The sequence below is a fragment of the Ascaphus truei genome, chromosome 5, assembly GCF_040206685.1.
Source record: "Ascaphus truei isolate aAscTru1 chromosome 5, aAscTru1.hap1, whole genome shotgun sequence".
Classification (NCBI taxonomy): domain Eukaryota; kingdom Metazoa; phylum Chordata; class Amphibia; order Anura; family Ascaphidae; genus Ascaphus; species Ascaphus truei.
In genome coordinates, this window is record NC_134487.1 from 225,339,596 (window position 1) to 225,363,769 (window position 24,174).

The following is a 24,174-nucleotide window of genomic DNA, read 5'->3' on the forward strand; positions in this document are numbered from 1 at the left end:
TGACATTACGATATTCAATCTGTGCTGTAGCTTTTGACTGCGACACTGTGCGTTTGACTGCACATGGTTGATTTGTGTGGTTTTTATGTATTTGGGGGTGTGGGGATCAAATTATTATGATGATCTGCCTGTTGAAAATATGTCATGTCTTTGAACTACAGTACAATACAGCTAATCCTTCATGCAGCTTTAGCCTGTACCCCCCCCCCCCCCCGCAGACACACACAGGGCTCGCTCAAGGATTTTAACCTCTTATCGACACCTCTCCAGAACCATTCCGTTTCTAAAGCTTGTCATTGTGCTTTTAATCGTCCCTAGCCGAGCATCACCTCTCTGCGCCTGCGTGTAATCCTCTTTGGGAAGGGAGCAACATACTGTACTGTAGCACACCTCTCTGTAATCCTCTTTGGGAAGGGAGCTAGCTGATGATTACTGTGCATGACTCACCCATCCCCCCCCCCCAACCCTTTGAGGCTTTGTTTACGGTAACGCTTGTGATAATCCCTTCTCGAATTTGATGTAAATCTGATTTGCACAGCACTGTGAAATTGAGAGTTAAAAAAAACATAATCTGATTCATGTTTTTGATGCAGTAAGTTACTACTTTTTGTCATTCTTTCTTTTTCGTTGGTGTAGGGGGAAGGGGGGTGTCAATGATTATGATTATCATGAATGTACAGTAAAGAAATATTTATTTTATCAGGAATAAAAAATACAAATATACAAGTAATCATGAATAATACAAAATGCAGTCTTTATTCAGTTCTTTAGTCAGTTGAAAATTGAGGGACGGTGGATAATCATGAATAATGCACATTGATAATAATCTTAATTAATAATATATCATATATAAAAATATATATAATAATATACAATTTTCCGTCTTTATCTTCTTCCTCATTCTGTGTAGTTCATTGAGAGAGGGGAGGTTTTGTGTGAATCATGACTGCAGTTTAGATACACAACTGTACCTACCCCCCAGTCCATCCTTTTTTTCTCTGAAAAGACAAGAAAAGAAAAAATGAGTGCAGTTAGGTGCATATTATGACATTGTGTACTGTATAGCTACTCCATATTGGACTACAGTATGCAGTTAGTACTGTCAAACTAGTCTATACTGGAACTACTGTATACTGTGACTACTGTTAAATACTGTACTTTGTAACTAGATGGCTAGTGCTGCTCTCTCAGGAAAGAAAAAAATTGTGCAGTTAGGTGCATATTATGGCATTGTGTACTGTATAGCTACTCCATATTGGACTACAGTATGCAGTTAGTACTGTCAAACTAGTCTATACTGGAACTACTGTATACTGTGACTACTGTTAAATACTGTACTTTGTAACCAGATGGCTAGTGCTGCTCTCTCAGGAAAGAAAGAATCTGTGCCATACTTACCTGTATCATACTGTACTTACAATACTACAGTACAGTACTATACCATACTACCTTCCTGATGCTTGCCCATTACGCTCGATCACAATGGGCGACACAGTCGCAATATGGTCAATATATTTATTGCATCGTTCCACGGTGAGTACATCGTTCCAAAAACTCAGTATGCCTTGCGCCTACTCATCCTTTTTGAAGGGTTTCGTGACTTTTCGGATATGATCCTTCGGCTGTTGCCAGACCATTTCGAAAGGATTGAAGTCTGGCGATCTGTCATTGGAGGGGGAAAAAAAGGACAATTACTTACAGAGATACACAGTAAAAACAGTGGGAACAAATGAAACACGGTTACCGCACTTACTCCACTGGTGTCTTCACCCAGTCGATACTGTGCTCAAGAATATACGCTGTTGATGCGATGTGCTTCGGATCGTTGTCCTGGTAGAAACGGTGACCATCTGGGAACTGACGTGTGATGTATTCCACAATCTCAGGCACAATTTGCTCTTGGAAAAAAGTTTTATTCATGATTCCTATAACAAGAAAAGAAAAGTGCTCAAAAAACTGCACACTAGTACAGTACAGTGCATAAGGCAAAAGCGTGTGACTTATTGTACCTTCAAAGATGACAATGCATCCTGGTCCACGCCTAGAGATGGCACCCCACACATGCATCTTCACTGGGTGTTTTGGACGCGGCTTCATAGATATGCGACCTTTTTTGTGGAATACAAAGGTGGCAAATCTCTCCAGCGATACAGTAGACTCGTCAGTGAAGATGCAATCCTGGAAAGTTTCTCCACTGTCGATCCATGCCTGGGCCTGGACCACTCTCTTGATTTTGTTAATGTCCCTTATCATAGGGTACGCTCTGTAATGACAAGGAATAATTTTATAGGTACAGTACAGTTTCTTAAACACTTTTACCTCCTGTACTGTCCAGTACTAACCTCACACGTCCATATTTCCATCCAATTCTGCGTCTCATCTTCTTTATGCTGGTCTCGGATACAGTGAGATTGTGATTTTGCAGCAGAGTGTATTTGACCCTTAAGGCACTCTTCTCATCATTCTCTTCACTTATTTTGTCGACCAGAAGAGTTGTCTCCCTACAGTGTACAGAAAAACAACAATCCTGTAAGTCACAGTGCAGTAGGCCACAAGTACAGCACATCATTTACAGTAAACAATTATAGATGCAGCAATATAAACAATAATAGATATACTGTATTATATAAATATACCGAAATAACTATAAAATTAGATAGATCTATACTATATAGTTACAGTGGCAGCTAAACTTACTCTCAGTCGGCCTGCACAGCGTGTAATTTGAAACCCAGTGCAGACGCGGCCGTTTTTTTTTTCCGGCGTCGCAGGCGCTTCTATCGTTCAGCGCCATTAGGCGCTGATTGGAGAACCGGCCGCGCGTGGCCGTGAGATGCGGCTGGCGCGCGGCCAATTCTGGCCGGGAACAGGAAAAGCAGCCAAAAAAAACGGATAAACGTTAGATTAATCTTAGCCGCGGCTGTATATTAATATGCAGCAATATAAACAATAATAGATATACTGTATTATATAAATATACCGAAATAACTATAAAATTAGATAGATCTATACTATATAGTTATATTAATATGCAGCAATATAAACAATAATAGATATTTCGGTATTTTTATATAATACAGTATAACTATAACATTAGATAGATCTATACTATATAGTTATATTAATATGCAGCAATATAAACAATAGATATACTGTATTATATAGTTATATAACTATATTTACACGTTAGTTACCGTTGGTGTCCTCGTGCGTTGTTTGTTTTTTCCGTGTGCATGATAGCACACGGTGGTGGATGGCACAACGAGGCCAGAAGCAGCTAACCAGCGTTGGATATCTGCAATTTGTTGTCCGCTCATGTACATCTCCTTAATTCTCATGCTGAGATCCTTTGAAATCTTTTTAACAGGCATTGCTGCGAGTAAAGGATTAGAAGAAATTGACCTATATTACCAGTACTGAGATAACTTAATGGAGTGTCTAGCTATTTAATAAAGGTGTGATGATGAATTGACAATTGTTTGTAGTCAAATACTGACACGGCCCTGTGTGAGCACATATATAAAGGTATCTTGCTTCTGACAACTTCTTCTTAACCCAAGTGACTGGTTAAATTCGGATGGGAATGGAGGGGGGGGGGTTAAAATATTAGTAATCATAAATTACTTACACGGCCATGTGTAAGCTCAATCCTTTGAGAGGTTACTATGAGGTGCCTCTAGAGGACCCGTCCGTGGTAATTCCCGTGGCACCGTGTGTTCAGCTGCTGGTGGGCAGGATGTTGGATGGGGGTTCCCCTTCCCTCACACGTTCCAATCCTCCCCCCCTCCCCGGTTCAGGAAACGGGGATGTGTGGGGTGAGATGATAGCAGGGGGTCAGTGACAATCTTTGGTCAAAATAGAAGTTTATTAAACATATAAATGGAAAAAACACTCACAAAATGATGTTAAAAAACCCCGTGGCACTCCTGTCGGCGTGGTAGCAGGTCGCCTTCCAGCTGCGCTGTCTTCCGCGTCCGGGTTCAGAAGTGATGGGAGCTTCTGACGCGGCTGTGACTGCAGTCTGCTTCCACTGGCTATGGAGGCCTCCAATGTTAAGAAAGATGTGGCGAATTAGAGCAACGCGTTTCGCCGTTCAGGACGGCTTCCTCAGGCTCAAAATGCGCCTGAGGAAGCCGTCCTGAACGGCGAAACACGTTGCTCTAATTCGCCACATCTTTCTGAACATTGGAGGCCTCCGTAGCCAGTGGAAGCAGACTGCAGTCACAGCCGCGTCAGAAGCTCCCATCACTTCTGAACCCGGACGCGGAAGACAGCGCAGCTGGAAGGCGACCTGCTACCACGCCGACAGGATTGCCACAGGGTTTTTTAACATCATTTTGTGAGTGTTTTTTCCATTTATATGTTTAATAAACTTCTATTTTGACCAAAGATTGTCACTGACCCCCTGCTATCATCTCACCCCACACATCCCCGTTTCCTGAACCGGGGAGGGGGGGAGGATTGGAACGTGTGAGGGAAGGGGAACCCCCATCCAACATCCTGCCCGCCAGCAGCTGAACACACGGTGCCACGGGAATTACCACGGACGGGTCCACTAGAGGCACCTCATAGTAACCTCTCAAAGGATTGAGCTTACACATGGCCGTGTAAGTAATTTATGATTACTAATATTTTAACACCCCCCCCCTCCATTCCCATCCGAATTTAACCAGTCACTTGGGTTAAGAAGAAGTTGTCAGAAGCAAGATACCTTTATACATATGTGCTCACACAGGGCCGTGTGAGTATTTGACTACAAACAATTGTCAATTCATCATCACACCTTTATTAAACAGCTAGACACTCCATTAAGTTATCTCAGTACTGGTAATATAGGTCAATCTCTTCTAATCCTTTGCTCCCCCTTTTTTCTTCGTTCTTGTTTACTCTGAGGGTTTGGATACCCCTCTCTGGGGTCGAGCAGAGGAACTCACCGCAAGCTACGTATCCCACTGCGAAAGACTTCATACATTGGTTTTGGATTAAGTATTTTATTGTACTCTCCACCCTGTACTAATATCTTAAGGTAAGCGCCCGGTTCTTTGTTTGCATTGCTGCGAGTAGAAAGAAATACAAGCACAAGAATGTATATTCGATATTTAGTCGATGTGTATTCAATGTGCAGTGAATCCACAAAATGGATGGTGTATTTATACGTTAATGACTCACATTAGAGTGCGCCCACTTTTAACACCTGTACCTCGTCGCCATGCATAAAAGGTTACACACTTTGCATACAGTAGCCCACCACTCGATGATCTGTATCTGAACTTTACCTTGTCCAGAAACTGCATTGTGCCATCTGCTTCCATGGATCAACCCCGATTCTATGGACACAGGAAGCCACTCGCCTCTGCCGTGCCTGTCACGCAGAAAAAGCGAAAGGCAGGAGCCATTTCCAAGCCAAGTCCAAAGCGAAATGCTAAGGCTAATAAAGAAAACCTTCTGCTGACCCCAAAGGCTAAGGGTTTTAATACACGTAAGCCTTATTATGTCAAGAAGAAATTCGGTGATGTACACTCAAGGCAAAACAAATGGCAACCAACCCATCGAACCCACAGGCCACTTCCTCGATTATGCTTCGACGTCTCTGCCGCTGCTCTCCCGGAAATCTACAGCCCATCACCTCCACTACTCGTCCACGACGCTGCCGCTGCTCTCTGGAAACCCACAGCCCATCTTCTCCACTACTCTTCGACGACGCTGCCGCTAGTCTCCCGGAAATCTACGGGTCACTTTCTCCATTACGCTTAGACGACTCTGCCGCTTCTCGCCCGGAAATTCACAGGTCACTTTCTCCATCCCTCTTCGACAACGCTGCCGCTTCCCTCCCGGAAGTCAACAGGTCACCTCCTCCATCCTTCTTCGACGACGCTGCCGCTTCTCTCCAGGGAACCCCCATCTCATCCTCCATAGCACCCATCCACCCAGATGTCCACAGCACCCCATGCACAAGAACCAGCTCGTTAGACCGCATGCTGAATGGGTTAAGTGTCGATATCCCTAACTCTTCTGTGCTGGTAAAGATAGATCTTCTTTTAGAGACCATGCTGAAGATGGATCAACGGGTGGAGAAGATGGATCAACGGATGGAGAAGATGGATCAACGGATGGAGAAGATAGAGACTGACATAGCGGGTATACATAATTTGCTCGGTGTTCATGCCCCTGTATCCCCGACGCCAGAGCAGGAGGGTGGCATGGGTGTGATGAATGGGACCTTCGACCACCTTCCAACACCAACCGCACCCCCTCCACCAGAAGAATTTGTGTACATGTATGCTGTTGACGAGGAGGATAACATAACAACCCCGTCAAGACCACGCCAGGAGACAACACGGCGAACAAGACAGGAGGAAAACTTCCTCCCAGGCAACCTACCCTTGCCCGCTGCCACAAGCACACCCGCTCCCAGAAGCACACCCGCTCCCAGAATCCAACCTACATATGCTTGCATCGATACGGTGCCCGACATCATCCTGCGCAAGCTGCCACCGGCACTCAGGGAGAAGTATAGGGTGATGAGTGCTGGTTTACCCCAGAAGTATGGCATGTTCATTTTTAAGCACCACGTGTCCTACTTGGTGTACTTAGGGTGGGCCAACAATGTAAAGTACGAAGGAAATCGCGAAAAAAGGGCGCTTCCTGAAAATTTAAGAAGGACTATTGTGGAGGAATTGCGGCGCTATTTTTAAATTACAGATCCTTTAATGAAAATCGTTCGAGACTCCATTAATGGCATTTTGCATCATACAAGGCATCGGCCCTGGAAGGACAATCTGGTGGGGATCGAATTTGCGTTACTATTCAACTGTTGTTTATTTTTTGACTTGTTGCTTGTTTTAACTTGTATTAATAAAGAAATGTTTTTACTAAAACAAGACTGCACAATTCCAGTCCTCGAGGACCGCAAACAGGCCTGGTTTTCAAGGTTATCCTGAAAACCGGGCCTGTTTGCGGCCGTCGAGGACTGGAGTTGTGCAGGCCTGACTTACTGTACTGTACACCATCATACTGTAAATGTTTTGACTTTCTGTACTTTAATAAAGGAGATGTTGCGTGTTTTAAATTTTATTAATAAAGAATTTTTTTACTAACACCATACTGTTGTGCTGTAAATGTTTTGACTTTCTGTACTTTAATAAAGGAGATATTGTGTATTTTAACCTGTTTAAGCAAAAACATTTCTTTATTAATGCAAGACCTGCACAATTCCAGTCCTCGAGGGCCGCAAACAGGCCCGTTTTTCAAGGTTATCCTGAAAACCTGGCCTGTTTGCGGCCGTCGAGGACTGGAGTTGTGCAGGCCTGACTGACTGTACTGTACACCATCCTACTGTAAAATGTTTTGACTTTCTGTACATAAATGATTTCACTATCAGTAAACCATACACCTGTTAATGTTTTGAATTGCTGTACACTTTAAATGTTTTTAAATTGTATTTGTAAATAAATGTTTTTGTACTTACTCCAATAAAGGAAAATATTGATTTGTTTTAAATTGTTTCATTGTCTCCTTTTATACTGTAACAAAATACAGTGTTTCTAGAACATACAGTACTGTTCAGGCATACTGTACTGTACTGTATACTGTAGGCATGCTCAGTACTGTACATCACGAGTATTAAAACAATACATGTACGGGTATAGAATACACATATGTACTGGAATACATGTAGAATAAATGCATACTTTTTATTTTTCGGGTTTATGATACAGTATATATAAAAAAAGTATTGTATACGGTCTGAAAACAACAGCATACTGTTTCAAGTTTTCTATGAAGCTCTCAGTTACAGTATTCTATCCTAATCAATAACAACGGCCACTAAACTGTAGACTCCGGTACGTGGTTTTTTAAATCCGATTCAGCAATGTGCAGGCATTGTTACACAAAGCGATATTATCCATCGAAATCCTTCCATGTGCCGTTTCCGCATGAGATGACAAAGTTTTCTTTTCTGAGGAAAAACAAAAGTACAAGTTTTACTGTAATGGTCAGTGAGCCCCCTACAGAACTTCCCACAGTCAGTCCCACCAATAATTTTCCCTGTTCACATGCGCATGCGCTTACTGTAGATGTGATGATACGCATATGCGTTTCAAGAAGGTTCCAATGCGCATGCGCCTAGCTTTCCACCAATTGTGCAGTATCAACTGTAGAATCTGCTCAGCCAATGATATTGCTTACAGGAGAATCGCTTGACTGTACATTGATATTGATATTTCAAAACAGAATAAAATACGGCAACATTACTCACCATAGACTTTTCCAATCAGCTGGCGCCGAGCCACTGCCAGTCCCGTATTCTTGATTATACACGTAGTTGACAGGTGACAGCGGGACTACTACACCTGTAGTCAGCTGATCAGGCTGGAAATCGCTTAGGTACATGCAAGCTTGCTGGAATCTGTACGCGAAATCCAGCTCAGGCTGCAGGTATCCGGGCGGGAACAGACAGCAAGGGTTGCCGGTCACTGATGGTCGGACAGTTATTGGAAGCTAGCGCATTGCTTGCCAGCGACTGACGTTTCTTAGTTGGTTTTAACATGACCTTTTGAAGTCTCCATGATCATCGATACGGGAAAAATCCGGTGATACACACCAATACCCTCCAATAACACCGGGATCAATATGTAAAAAACACGGATCGATACATAACTTTTTCCTTATTGCACGCTTCCACACATGAGCATCTGGTGAAAATTTGTAAAAGTCATAGTTTTCGATAAAATACTGATAAATTTGAACAACTGTTGCCATCTTATCATCTGTTGCATTAATCGCGGCCCATATTAAATAAGCGTACGTTCTGTCAGGTTTTTGGAACACGGACTGCGGTGGTGCACTCATGTCGGGACTCTCAGGACAATTAAATTCCAGACACTGAGCATGTACAGTATTTTTTAATATGAAAAGCCTAAATTGATACATTATTGTAACTTCTTCAGTACCAAGGCCAATTTACAATGGACCACTCTGGTATTTTTTTAAACACCTGCAAGTCGACACATTACTGAAGCGCATGCGCATTACAATTCATGAATATCTGCCACCTGGCGGATACGCGAAGAATTGCAACCAATTAAATCCGAACCATTACCAATAAACACATCAACCGCAACATGAATGCGGCATGAATGCGGCATGAATGCAGCATGAACGTGGTGAAGTGCGGTGCATTCGGAAAAAATCCCTGAAAAAATTCGGAGATGTTGGAGAATAAAAGGGGCCGCAGCTGTATGTATTTAATGTGATATTGTTATTTTGAGTCAATTTATAAAGCTTTGGAATATTGACTGATGGTTCTTTTCTCTTTTGCGCTTCATTTTTGTGTATATGTTCCGGTTTGACCCCGCTGATCACGGAAGAGTGGGAGCAGCAGAGGGATAAAGACATCTTTATATGGATACAGAGGGAATCTTGGGACTGCACATACTCCCCCTGTTTTGCCTTTATTTACTTCACAATAGTTGACAGTGATGCACCTTGCCCCTCTGCATGTGTATGGGTATAGCCAACCAAATAAAATACTGGTAGAACGTTTCTACCCCCTGTTCTTTTGCATAGCTTTTTTTTTACGTTTGTAAAACCCAGATATAACACACACACCTCCCGCCGGAGGTAGAAGCGATGCACAGCTGTGGAAGGAGGCCGCATACAGGCAATGGTGGTGATAGAAAAACTTTAATGGAACATCAGGGTAAAAGTCTGGCGCATTTCAGCCCGGTGGGCCTTTGTCAAAGAGTGATCCGCCAGTGAACAAACAGCCTTCTTATGGAGTGTCGGACCCAGAAGTCCATAAGAAGGCTGTTTGTTCACTGGCGGATCACTCTTTGACAAAGGCCCACCGGGCTGAAACGCGTCAGAGGATCCGCCAGACTTTTACCCTGATGTTCCATTAAAGTTTTTCTATCACCACCATTGCCTGTATGCGGTCTCCTTCCACGGCTGTGCATCGCTTCTACCTCTGGCGGGAGGTGTGTGTGTGTTATTGCTGTTCATCATCGGTGGCACGCCAGACAGCTGACTTACCTGTTCAGTTGACAACTGCGGGGGAAACACCTAATCTGCACAGAGAAGTTACCTGGCCATTTGCAGGTTGTCTGTCTGCGGCTTCATTTTCTATTACCAACGGTCTTCACTGCTCCCCTAACCGTGAGTCTCCACATGCAATATCACTTGTGCTCGATGGAGAGCTAGTTGTTAAGAGGAGAAGTTTACACTCAAGGTTTATTTGGGAGATTGGCCGGGACTGTATATATTAATTTATCTACAAACAGGACACAGCTATCCAGCTGACTCTTGAAGCGCCTGAGTGTTAACCTCTTGGTTACCTGTCACACATAAAACCCAGATATATGTGCTTTTAAACATATAACCACTTTTTAGGCATGGTTGCCATTTACTTTTGTGACTCCGCCAAGTATCTTTTTGAAGTGCTATTGATTTCTAAAAACAAATAGAATCAAACATGATGAACATTTTTAAAAGTGTTTTGTTATTTATGTTCTAATAAATGTAGACAAAAAAAAATCTATAGTAGTCTTTCTTGTGAAATTAATTGTTTTCTGGCTTTTTGAAAAATATACCCAAGTCAAATCTGCATTTTAATCTTCTACTACTGTGAGAATTTGTCAACACGATACTAGACAATACTAATTTATTAAACAACGGTTTGTAAATTGCTAGTCATTAACTTCAAACAGCATGCAGTGAAGTGTGTGATACATATGATTATTCAGATATGCCAGATCTTTAATTATACTCCCTATCATGAAATATGGCAAAGTTTACTTTATTATTTATATTCATCTTAGAAAAAAATCTCAACCAAATGTAAACCAAACTCTTAAACCAGAAATATTTTTTTTTTGCAGAAAGGGGCAGGACTTCACTTAGATTTTTTCTGCATAGCTATACTGATCATCTTAACTTCATTCATGGGTCTTCCATGGTATGTCTCAGCAACAGTTATCTCTCTTGCACATATGAACAGCTTGAAAATGGAGACCACTACATCTGCTCCCGGAGAACAGCCAAAATACTTGGGAATCAGGTAAAACTGAAACTAGTGCTTGCTTTGTGTATTCAAGGTTTAGCTAATTCATTGATTGTTTTCTATCCAAGAGTAATTGACTTAAAAATGGTATTTAAACAATGTTTCATTTAACATGGACATGAAGATATATCTACTGTAAAGGTGAATTCTTACCATTTAAGGGTTGGGTAACTTTCACAATTGTTATAGTTAAATTAAACTTGTTGATTTTGAGATATTTTAAAGAGGGAAAATGTGTCTATTAATTTAAAAAAGGTTTTAACAAGAAAGTTAAATCGAGATAAAATCTTTTTTAAGTACGGGTATATCTAAGGAATACAAAACAGAGAAACTGTGCAAACGGACAACATCAACAGTTACAAATATGGTTGAAGTAGGTAATGTTGAAGACTTACACAAAAATACCCAGCAAGCTCTCAGAAACCCCCCCAAATTACCATTATATATATATATATAAACAAAAAATGTAGCGCCAAAAAATAGTATTGTGATAAATAGTGAAAATAATTAAACTATAGTTCCATCAATAGATGATTCGTGTATAATGTGTGAATATTAAAAGAAAAATGTATATATCTTTAAATAGTATAACCTATTAAATTCTATTTAAACACAACCAATATCAATATAATAACATTGCATAAACGTGCTGAAAAAAGAAACAGAAACAATAAATAAAAAAGTCCAACCAGTCCTTCATTAATTAGTCCATAATGATAGGTATTCAATGTAGATAAAGGGGTCTTGGGCTGCTCTCACACGGGGTAAACCAACTCCACAGATATCTAGAAACAGAAAAAGAGAGAGAGCGCACGCCCCATAGCAAAATACTGCATGAAATTTATTTAAAATGAAGGAAGGGAATGGGGGGTAGGGGGGGGTAGGAATCGCACTCACAAGATAAAAATATATAAAAGGCAGTTTGTGAATAAATCACCACCATCCGGTTCTGGATACTGGAACACGTCTCCATGGACTCCGTGGACTCCTTCAGGACTGCCAGACACGATCACCAGGAACCAGGTGTACAGGGCTCCGTTCGCTATCTGTGTAATGTCCAGATCCCAGCTCTCGCTTCCAATGGCCGCCGATGGTATTCCCGCGCTTGGTGTGGGCTTCTGCGCGTGCGCAGCGTCGTCGTGACGTAATCGCGCTCTCAGTTCCCTGACCATGTGTTTTGGCCGATAAAAAAAAAATGATGACGTCACTTAAAGGTAATGAAAGCACAGCCAATCAGAATGGCTTTGCTTCAATTGCCTTTAAGATGATGTCATTAAAAGAAACATGGCCGTCCACACATGGTACGGTAGCCAATCAGAGCGTGGGAACTCCATCCCTACTCTGATTTGCTCTAGTATACCATGTGTGGACAGCCATGTTTCTTTTAATGACGTTATCTTAAAGGCAATTGAAGTAAAGCCATTCTGATTGGCTGTGCTTTCATTGCCTTTAAGTGACGTCATCAGTTTTTTTTTTATTGGCCAAAACACATGGTTTTCACGGCCCAATCAGCCTATGTCGTCTCATTTTGAAGCCAGACGCCGAGGAGGAAGGACCTCCTACAGAAGAAGAAGGCCAGGGCGTGGCCGAAGACGGGAAGAAGATAGAAGAAAGAAGAATACAGATGAAGATGTTTACAAGTAGAAGACCCGAGGATTGATTTGGATTTTTAGTTTAATGTTTATTTTTTTATGGTTTGTTATTTTATGGGTTCCTGTGCCTGGTGGTTTTGTACGTGAGTAACCAGTTCAACGGGAGTCGGTGGGGGCAAGTAATGGTAAGTGAAGAAAAGAAATGTATTTAATTGAACTAGTTAATTTTTTAAAATTCTGTTCTTTACATGTTTATTTAATTATCTGTGGTATATCATTTCTTGCCACTGTATGTATGTATGTATGTATGTATGTATGTCTAGGGAGATATATACATACAGGGTAAGAAATTATAGTGTTTTAAAAGCTTGATTTGCTGTGTTTTTAATTATTTTGACTATGCATGTGTGTTTAAAGTCTTTTAAAATTAGATAGATGTAATCTTTGCTATTGTATGTTCTTTTAGAGGTCAGGGGTAGCCTTTGTTGTTAATTTTTTATGCTTCTTGGTACTTATATATTTTCACAGCCTACATTGCTGAGTTACAGGTTTGAATTAGTTAATTGTTTAATTGTTAGGGATTGAATGTAAATTGTTTAGGGATGCAATGTTAATTGTTTTGGGATGTCATTATTGAATGGTAATAGATTTATGTTTACCGGATTGGTTACAATAGTATATTTGTTTGGAGTTATCTGTATTTGGATTGAAATGTTATTCTTAACATTCATTAGCAGAATGTATATGGTGCATAGATTGTATGCATCATATATTCAATGTTAATGCAATGTGTTGATTGTGATTAGAGGTTTTTGATTGGCATTTTATCTTTTTGATTGTAATATCAGTTAGGATTATGAAAGGAAATTACTTGTATTGTAGTGTGTATTAATGGAGAACTGTTATTTTGAGTACTGCATGTTTTTGATAACCCTTCTACATTTATTTGTATATTGGTTCATCATGTGTGTGTATATCTATATATATATATATATCTGTATGTATGTACAGTAGAGGCAACGCTTATTCTAACATTTGCCTTAAACTAGCCGGGTTACATTCAGGGTATGTGCTGGGTATGTTCTGGGATAGTTTGAGGCACGTTTAAGGCATTTCTGCATTAACTAATGACCCATAGGATTAACACAGCAGGGATCCCTGGCAGTCCAATTCAGTTTGAATGGGACTGCCAGGGACCCCCGCTATTAATCTGATAGGCCATTAATCAATGCAAAAATGCTGGGGCTAGTTTAAGGAAATGTATTCAGAATGTACCTGGGTGTACCTGGGTCTTTTGGGGAATTGCCACTGGTTTTTGTTAGAATAATCGCTGCCTCTACTGTATATATATGTATGTATATATATATATGTGTATATATATATATATATATATATATATATATATATATATATATATATATATATATATATATATATGTATATATGTATATATGTATGTATGTATGTATGTGTGTATATATATATATATATATATATATATATATATATATATATACACAGTGTTCGACAAACCTATAGTAGATTTTTTGGTGATTTGTCAACCACTATATATATATATATATATATATTTATATTTATTTTTTTTTTTTTTTTTTTTTTTTTTTTTTTGCATGATGAAGCCACTGTACAAATTCATGGGTGAAGGGTGGGTATCGGGCCAGTGTGGCTTAACACATTAATTACCTTTGCGGTTATTATCCAATATGGTATTTAAGGGGTTAATTGATATCTCAATGTAATTGCAATGTATTGGCTATGTTTTTGTGGGCAAGACAAGGATGTTGCTGGCAAATGAGACTTCTTGTTGATAAGGTCAGTAGTACTTAATTTATTTGAATATGCTAGTTAATGTTTTTAATAATGGCCAAATAATCTATTATCCTTATCTGGATAATAGTTATTTTGGACATTATTGTACTGTAGGTGTTGGGGGGGGGGGTGTTCCCCAACGGTATGTGGGTAGGCCTCCCTTGTGGGTAGTGAGTGAGGGTGGTTAGGCCTCACAGGCTGGGGTGTTACTGTGGGAGGGTATGTAGGCGTCCCGAGTGGTGAGTGAGGGTGGGTTAACCCCTTAATGACTGTAGCGGTTAATAACCGCTATGGAGATTAAGGGGTTAGGGGACATTACATTGGATGTTTTCATTCTTGTGTCTGTTTTGCAGCAGTGGAGGGGGCATGGGCAGGATGAAGATGAGGATGGCCTTCATCGTTGCAGCCGGACATGGGTGAGTGCTATATGTATTTAATGTATTTATTGCTGTTAATGTATTTAAAATGGGCACATTCACTATTATCCCTTTGTGGATAATAGTAATTGTGGCCATAACTATACTTCTATGTGTTAGGGGGGGGGGGTTATTTCTTTAAAAGTATGTATGTGTTTATTCATTAATTTGGGGGGGGGGCACAGAATTGGTACTGCAGGCCTGCGGGTAACACCCGGGGGCCCCCGCCGGTCTATAGTATCATATATAGTGCATATATGTGTATATTAGGGGTTATAGGTGTTGTTGTTATATATATATATATTTATATATACAGTGGTGACAAACTTTATTCTAAATTGGCTAGCTCCGCGAATTTCGGAATATCCCGGTGATGTGCGGTTTTGTATCATTTTCGCCCGGAGTGTATTGCGTAATTTTCGCGGCTGTGATTTAAACATTTTATTCCCGCTGGCTGCAATACTGCAATGCCGTGTAAAAACGCATGGGGGCGTTTGCGAGCTGTTGTCTTTGAAGCCGAGAAATTCATGAATGTAATGCAGTATATACTGTATATATACAGTATATACTGTATGACAACAACCCCTATAACCCCTAACATACACATACAGTACTGTATATGCACATCAATGTTACTATAGGCCGTCCCCTGGCGAGATGTGTTTGCAGCAGAGAGAGATCCGCTGCTCTCTCTGCGCAAACATCGGCACATTAAAAATTATTTAAAATACATTTTTATTCATAGTGTAAATGTGCAGGGGGTCTCCGGAGCTGAACCGCGTTGGTTTCAGGTCCGGGGACCCCCTGCTTCCCGAGATACAGCCCCCTTTATGAGGTGCCGGTATCCCTCTGCATTTAAAGGTCCCGATCAAGTGACCGCGGCATGTAAACCAAGCAGAGGGATACCGGCACCCCCTAAAGGGGCCTGTATCTCGGGGAGCAGGGGGTCAACGGACCTAAAACCACAGCGGTTCAGCTCCGGAGACCCTCTGCACATCTACAGTATGAATAAAACACATATATAAATAAACACTCATTCCTTACCTTTGCGGCTATGTGCTATGGTAACGAAGCAGCATGACTGTATTTTTAATAATATTGTACAGTGAGCAGTGGGTTCCCTGAGCCACAAATCAAAGCTCAAGGGACCCCCTGCTCCTGCACAATATTATTAAAAATACAGAAATGCTGCTTCATTACCATAGTTGATAGCTGCTAAGGCAATGAAGGGGTTAACCCACCGTGCACGCTTTATTGTGGGTAGCGGGGGTGGGTGAAGGGGGTATTTGGCCCTTGGTGTGAGTTTAGGACTTGCGGGGGGGTTGCGGGTGCACTTAACCACTTCACGGCCGTAGCAGTTAATACCGCTACGGTCATGAAGGGGTTAACCCCTCCCGCTACCCCCCGCAAGCCCTAAACAACCACCGTTGGGGCTAATACCCCCTTCACCCACCCCCGCTACCCACAATAAAAAAAATTCACACACAGCAGCAGCACAATTAATAAATAAATCTAAATAAATACATGAATATAAATAAATACATGTAAAATACATTTTTATTCAGGTTGCACAGTGACGTCACTATGTGGACAGCTTTGGTATACCAGGTGACCAATCATACAAGGGTTCAGATCAAGTTGTTTCATTGGTGCTGGTCAGTATCAGTATGTTCGATTGGCTGTGACGTGTTGTGGGTTGTACCTGGGATTGTAATTTGGATTTTCTATGATTGTTTTCAGGTGATTTCATGTATATTTTAGGGGTATATATGGGTGCTTGTATTAGTCTGTTGTGCACTGCCCTGAGGAAGGTCCCGTTGTGAGGACCGAAACGTTGGCGGCCCTGTGTTTCATAATACACTTTTTTGACATCAACTTTGCAGTGTTCTGTCTTCTTTGGTCATCAGGATCCCCTGGTTACCACACGTCTATATGCTACATATGGGACAAGCATCTGCCTCCTAACCAAACCGTGAGTGCAAATCTCCATACCATGAATATATATATATATATATATATATATATACATATACATATACATATACATATACATATACATATACATATACATATACATATATATATATATATATATATATATATATATATATACACACACACACACACACACACACACACACACACACACATATATATATATATATATATATATATATATATATATATATATATATATATATATACACACACATGATGAACCAATATACAAATAAATGTAGAAGGGTTATCAAAACCATACTGTACTACAAATAACACTTCTCCATACAGACACACTACATTACAATGAATTTCCTTTAATAATCCTAACTGATTTTACAATCTAAATCATCAAATGCCAATGAAAAACCTCACATTCCAATCAATACATTGCATTTACATTGTATAAATGATGCATAAAATCTATGCACCTTATACATTCTGCAAATGAATGTGAACAATATCATTGCAAGCTAAATACAAATACAGTTCCGACAAACAAGTCAACTATTTTAACCAATCAAGTAAACAAAAATCAATTAGCAATCATTATTTACATCCCTAAACAATTGACAGTCCATCCCGAACAATGAAACAATTAACTAATTCACGCCTCGAGCAGAACAATTCAGCATGTGAAAAAATATAAGTACCAACCAGAATACAAACTTTAAAACCAAGGCTAACCCTGAACACAAGCACACAATATCAACAATTACATCTTTCTAATTTTAAAATACTTTAAACACACAATAAAGCATAGCAGCATAGACAAATTATTTTAAAACACATGAAAGAAAGCTTTTAAAACAACATCATTTCTTACCCTGTATGTATATATCTCTCTCGACATATATACATACATACATACATACATACAGTTGCAAGAAATGATATACCACAAAAAAATACACATGTTAAAAAAGCTTTTAAAAAAATTAACAAGTTAAATAAAATACATTTCTTTAGTTCACTTACCATTACTTGCCCCCACCGACTCCCGTTGCACACCTTACTCACGTACAAAACCACCAGGCACAGGAACTCATAAAATAAAAAACCATACAAAAAAATAAACATTAAACTAAAAATCCAAATCAATCCACGGGTCTTCAATTTGTAATCCATCTTCATCTTCATCTGTATTCTTCTTTCTTCTATCTTCTTCCGGGCGGGGCGGGGTCTTCTTTCCATCTTCGGCCACGCCCTGGTCTTCTTTCTTCTCCGGAGGTCCTTCCTCCTCGGCGTCTGGCTTCAAAATGAGACGACATAGGCTTTTAAAGGCCTATGACGTCACATTTTCGTCATATGGTTCCCACGGCCCTGATTGGGCCGTGGAAACCATGTGTTTTGGCCGATAAAAATAAAAATGATGACGTCACTTAAAGGCAATGAAAGCACAGCCAATCAGAATGGCTTTGCTTCAATTGCCTTTAAGATGACGTCATGAAAAGACACATGGCCGCCCTCACATGGTATGGTAGCCAATCAGAGCGTGGGAACTCCATCCCTACTCTGATTGGCTCTAGTATACCATGTGACAGAGGCTTGGGGGGAGAATGGCTGTAGTACGTCACATCCTATCAGAATAGGGATGGAGTTCCCACGCTCTGATTGGCTCTAGTACCATGTGACAAGCTTTCAATGACGTCACATGTATTTTTTTTTTGTGGTATATCATTTCTTGCAACTGTATGTATGTATGTATATATGTCTAGAGAGATATATACATACAGGGTAAGAAATGATGTTGTTTTAAAAGCTTTCTTTCATGTGTTTTAAAATAATTTGTCTATGCTGCTATGCTTTATTGTGTGTTTAAAGTATTTTAAAATTAGATAGATGTAATTGTTGATATTGTATTGTGTGCTTGTGTTCAGGGTTAGCCTTGGTTTTAAAGTTTGTATTCTGGTTGGTACTTATATTTTTTCACATGCTGAATTGTTCTGCTCGAGGCGTGAATTAGTTAATTGTTTCATTGTTCGGGATGGACTGTCAATTGTTTAGGGATGTAAATAATGATTGCTAATTGATTTTTGTTTACTTGATTGGTTAAAATAGTTGACTTGTTTGGAGGTACTGTACTGTATTTGTATTTAGCTTGCAATGATATTGTTCACATTCATTTGCAGAATGTTTATGGTGCATAGATTTTATGCATCATTTATACAATTTAAATGCAATGTATTGATTGGAATGTGAGGTTTCTCATTGGCATTTGATGATTTAGATTGTAAGATCAGTTAGGATTATTAAAGGAAATTCATTGTAATGTAGTGTGTCTGTATGGAGAAGTGTTATTTGTAGTACAGTATGGTTTTGATAACCCTTCTACATTTATTTGTATATTGGTTCATCATGTGTGTGTATATACTGTACATACAGTATATATATATATATATATATATATATATATATATATATATATATATATATATATATATACTGTATATATAGTTGCATGATGAAGCAACTGTACAAATTCATGGGTGAAAGGTGGGTATCGGGCCAGTGTGGCTTAACCCCTTAATTACCTTTGCTGTTATTATCCGATAAGGTGTTTAAGGGGTTAATTGATATCTGAATGTAATTGCAATGTATTGCCTTTGTTTTGGCAATGTATTTTGTGGACAAGACAAGAATGTTGCTGGCGACGGAGACTTCTTCTTGATGAGGTCAGTAGCACTTTATTATTTATTTGAATATGCTAGTTAATGTTTTTAATAATGGGCAATTAATCTATTATCCATATCTGGATAATAGTTATTTTGCACATTATTGTACTGTAGGTGTTTGGGGGGGGGGGGGGGGTGTATGTATTGAATGTATAGGCCAGGTTTATTTTTCCGCGTTAGACCTCTGGAGATCACCTGTGGTTTCCTCGGGTATCTCATGGGTACCAGGCTGGTGGTTCCACGGGTGACACATGCGGGGATGAAGCGGTGGCCTCACATCTGTGGGGGCACCGCAGACCCGTAGTCTGCGGGGATGAAGCTGTGTGGTCCCACTTCTGTGGGGGCACCGCCGACCCGTAGGTGCGGGATGAAGATGTGTTGTCCCACTTCTTTGGGGGCACCGCCGACCCGTAGTGAGCACCCGTGAGTTCCCCAGACCCCCGTGGGAACCACCCGAGGCCCCGCAGACACCTGTGGGTCTGACCCGGGGCTCCCAGACATCCTTGGGCCTACCGTGGGGACCCAATTGTGGCCCACGGTGACCCAAGGAGACCACCTGGGGGCCATGGTGCTGGTGGGACCCACCAGCAGGCCTCCAGAACCTGTTTGAAAAGGGCTGCTGGTACCCTGTAGGTCTGTCAGGTGCCCCGCTAGCCCACCGGGGACTCGCGTGGGGCTGCATTATGAACCCTGTTTGTAAAAGGAAAAATCTTGTATTTATGGGGTGGCACAGGGGGTGGGTAATGTATTTAATAAATATAATGATGTTTATTGTGGGTCACTATTGTTTTTATTGTGGGTACTGGGGGTGGGGGGGGGTTCCCCAACGGTACGTGGGTAGGCCTCCCTTGTGGGTAGTTGGTGAGGGGAGTTAGGCCTCACGGGGTGAGGGGTTAGTGTGGGAGGGTATGTAGGCGTCCCGAGTGGTGGGTGAGGGTGGGTTAACCCCTTAATGACTGTAGTGGTTAATAACCGCTATGGTGATTAAGGTGTTAGGGGACATTACTTTGGATGTTTTCGTTTTTGTGTCTGTTTTGCAGAAGCGGAGGGGCCATGGCCAGGATGGGGGGGGTAACGGTATGTGGGTAGTGGGTGAGGGTGGTTAGACCTCACAGTATGCACATCGGGTCCCCCCCCTCCCCACATTTACATAAACTGCACTCACAGCAACACAGGCAGGGAGATTTAACAGACACATTAGGGGGAGGGGGCTTTACACAGATCACAGTCAAGGAGGTGGGGTTATAACCCACGCCCCCTCCCCACATTTATATAAACTGCACTCACAGCAACACAGGCAGCGAGATTTAACAGACACATTAGGGGGCGGGGGCTTTATACAGATTACACTCAAGGCAGGGAGATTTAACAGGAACATTAGGGGGGAGGGGGCTTTAAACAGATTACACTCAAGGCAGGGAGATTTAACAGAAACATTAGGGGGGAGGGGGCTTTACACAGATTACACTCAAGGCAGGGAGATACAGGGGATGTACTGTACTGTATGTTGTTTATTGCAATGCTTCAATGTGTGTACAGTATAATGTTTTTTTTACAATTAGATAGCTGTAATCCTTGGTAATGTAAGGGTTAGCCTTGGTTTTAAATTTTGTTTTCTGGTTGGTACTTATATATTAATTTTTGTTTACTTGATTGGTTAAAATAGTTGACTTGTTTGGAGTACAGTATTTGTATTTAGCTTGCAATGATATTGTTCACATTCATTTGCACAATGTATATGGTGCATAGATTTTATGCATCATAAATACAATGTAAATACAATGTATTGATTGGAATGTGAGGTTTTTCATTGGCATTTGATGATTTAGATTGTAAGATCAGTTAGGTTTATTAAAGGAAATTCATTGTATTGTAGTGTGTCTGTATGGAGAAGTGTTATTTGTAGTACAGTATGGTTTTGATAACCCTTCCACATTTATTTGTATATTGGTTCATCATGTGTGTGTGTATATATATATATATATATACTGTATATATATATATATATATATACTGTATATATAGTTGCATGATGAAGCAACTGTACAAATTCATGGGTGAAGGGTGGGTATATATATATGTATAGGGATTGTTGTTATACATATATATACATATATATATATATGTATTTATTTAGATTTATTTATTAATTGTGGGGCTGCTGTGCGTGATTTTTTTTTATTGTGGGTAGCGAGGGTTGGTGAAGGGGGTATTTGGCCCTAGGTGTGAGTTTAGGACTTGCGGAGGGGTTGCGGGTGCACTTAACCCCTTCACGACCATAGCAGTTAATACCGCTACGGTCGTGAAGGGGTTAAGTGCACCCGCTACCCCCCCGCAAGCCCTAAACAACCACTGTTGGGGCTAATACCCCCTTCACCCACCCCCGCTACCCACAATAAAAAAAATTCACACACAGCAGCAGCACAATTAATAAATAAATCTAAAAAAATAAATAAATACATTTAAAATACATTTTTATTCATAGTGAAGATGTGCAGAGGGTCTCCGGAGCTGAACCGCTGTGGTTTTAGCTCCGGGGACCCCCTGCTCCCCGAGATACAGGCCTCTTTAGGGGGTGCCGGTATCCCTCTGCTTGGTTTACATGCCGCGGTCACGTGATCGGGACCTTTAAATGCAGAGGGATACCGGCACCTCATAAAGGGGGCTGTATCTCGGGGAGCAGGGGGTCCCCAGACCTGAAACAAATGCGGTTCACCTCCGGAGACCCCCTGCACATCTACACTATGAATAAAAATGTATTTTAAATGTATGTATTTATTTATTTATTTAGATTTATTTTTATTTTTTTGGGGCGGCTGCTGTGTGTGAATTTTTTTTATTGTGGGTAGTGGGGGTGGGTGAAGGGGGTATTAGCCCACTCGATGGTTGTTTAGGGCTTGCGGGGGGATAGCGGGAGGGGTTAACCCCTTCATGACCGTAGCGTTATTAACTGCTACGGCCGTGAAGTGGTTAAGTGCACCCGCAACCCCCCCGCAGGTCCTAAACTCACACCAAGGGCCAAATACCCCCTTCACCCAACCCACTACCCACAATAAAGCGGGCACGGTGGGTTAACCCCTTCATTGCCTTAGCGGCTATACTCTAAGGTAATGAAGCAGCATTTCTGTATTTTTAATAATATTGTGCAGGAGCATGGGGTCCCCTGAGCTTTGATTTGTGGCTCAGGGAACCCACTGCTCACTGTACAATATTATTAAAAATACAGTCATGCTGCTTCATTACCATAGCACATAGCCGCAAAGGTAAGGAATGAGTGTTTATTTATATATGTGTTTTATTCATACTATAGATGTGCAGAGGGTGTCTGGAGCTGAACCGCTGTGGTTTTAGGTCCGTTGACCCCCTGCTCCCCGAGATACAGGCCCCTTTAGGGGGTGCCGGTATCCCTCTGCTTGGTTTACATGCCGCGGTCACTTGATCGGGACCTTTAAATGCAGAGGGATACCGGCACCTCATAAAGGGGGCTGTATCTCGGGGAGCAGGGGGTCCCCGGACCTGAAACCAACGCGGTTCAGCTCTGGAGACCCCCTGCACATCTACACTATGAATAAAAATGTATTTTAAATCATTTTTAATGTGCCGATGTTTGCGCAGAGAGAGCAGCGGTTCTCTCTCTGCTGCAAACACATCTCGCCCCCGCCGGCCTATAGTATCATTGATGTGCATACAGTATACAGTACTGTATGTGTACAGTACTGTATGTTAGGGGTTATAGGGTTTGTTGTTATACAGTGTGTATATATATATATATGTATATATATATATATATATATATATATATATATATAATCAAAAAATAAATAGATGATACCGTTCTGTGGCTAACGAAATGCTTTTATTTGTGCGAGCTTTCGAGATACACTGATCTCTTCTTCCGGCGATGTTACAATGAATGAAGCAAGGATTACTTAAAAACAGTGTCTCTTGGAATGTTATCTGTGCTGGTCCTTATATACTGCATTACATTTCATGAATTTATGCCATCTGGCGGACACGCGAAGCATTGCAGCCTAGTAAATCCTGAACCATTATCAAGTAACACATCAACCGCGCGTTAGCCGGGCATGACTCCTGGCTTGGAACGCGGCATGCTCCGGGTGAACAGCGTGGCATTCCAGGAACCAGCCAGGGACAAACCGGTGATTTGGTAGAATAAAGTGTGCCGCAACAGTACTGCACCGACACACTTTATTCGAGCAAATACCCAGTATGTACCTGGCAGATACCTGGAATGCGCCGCTCCTCACCTCTGACAAGCCCCGTTGCGTTTGCCTTCCCAGCCTGGGTTCATGCCTGGCTGACGGGCGGCTGATCTGTTAAATGATAATGATTAGGATTTAATAGGCTGCAATGCTTCGCGTGTCTACCAGATGGCATAAATTCATGAATTCTAATGCAGTATATATATATATATATATATACTGTGCAGTATTGCAGCCAGCGGGAATAAAATGCTTCAATCCCTGCCTGGAAAATAACCCAATGCACTCGGGCAGAAAACAGTCACAAACCTCAATACACCCGGGTATACCCGAATTCATGGGACTAGCCGAGCTCGAATAAAGTGTGTCGCCAGTGTA

At 41.1% G+C, this 24,174-nt stretch overlaps 1 protein-coding gene across 1 annotated transcript in view; it reads left to right on the forward strand.

Moving 5' to 3' along the window:
- SLC4A9 (solute carrier family 4 member 9) overlaps window positions 1–24,174 on the forward strand; it is a 461,516-nt gene that overhangs the window by 370,031 nt on the left and 67,311 nt on the right. The window contains exon 16 of the mRNA XM_075601696.1: window positions 10,881–11,059. Coding sequence (XP_075457811.1) covers window positions 10,881–11,059 — 179 coding nt within the window. The remainder of the gene's footprint in view (window positions 1–10,880; window positions 11,060–24,174) is intronic.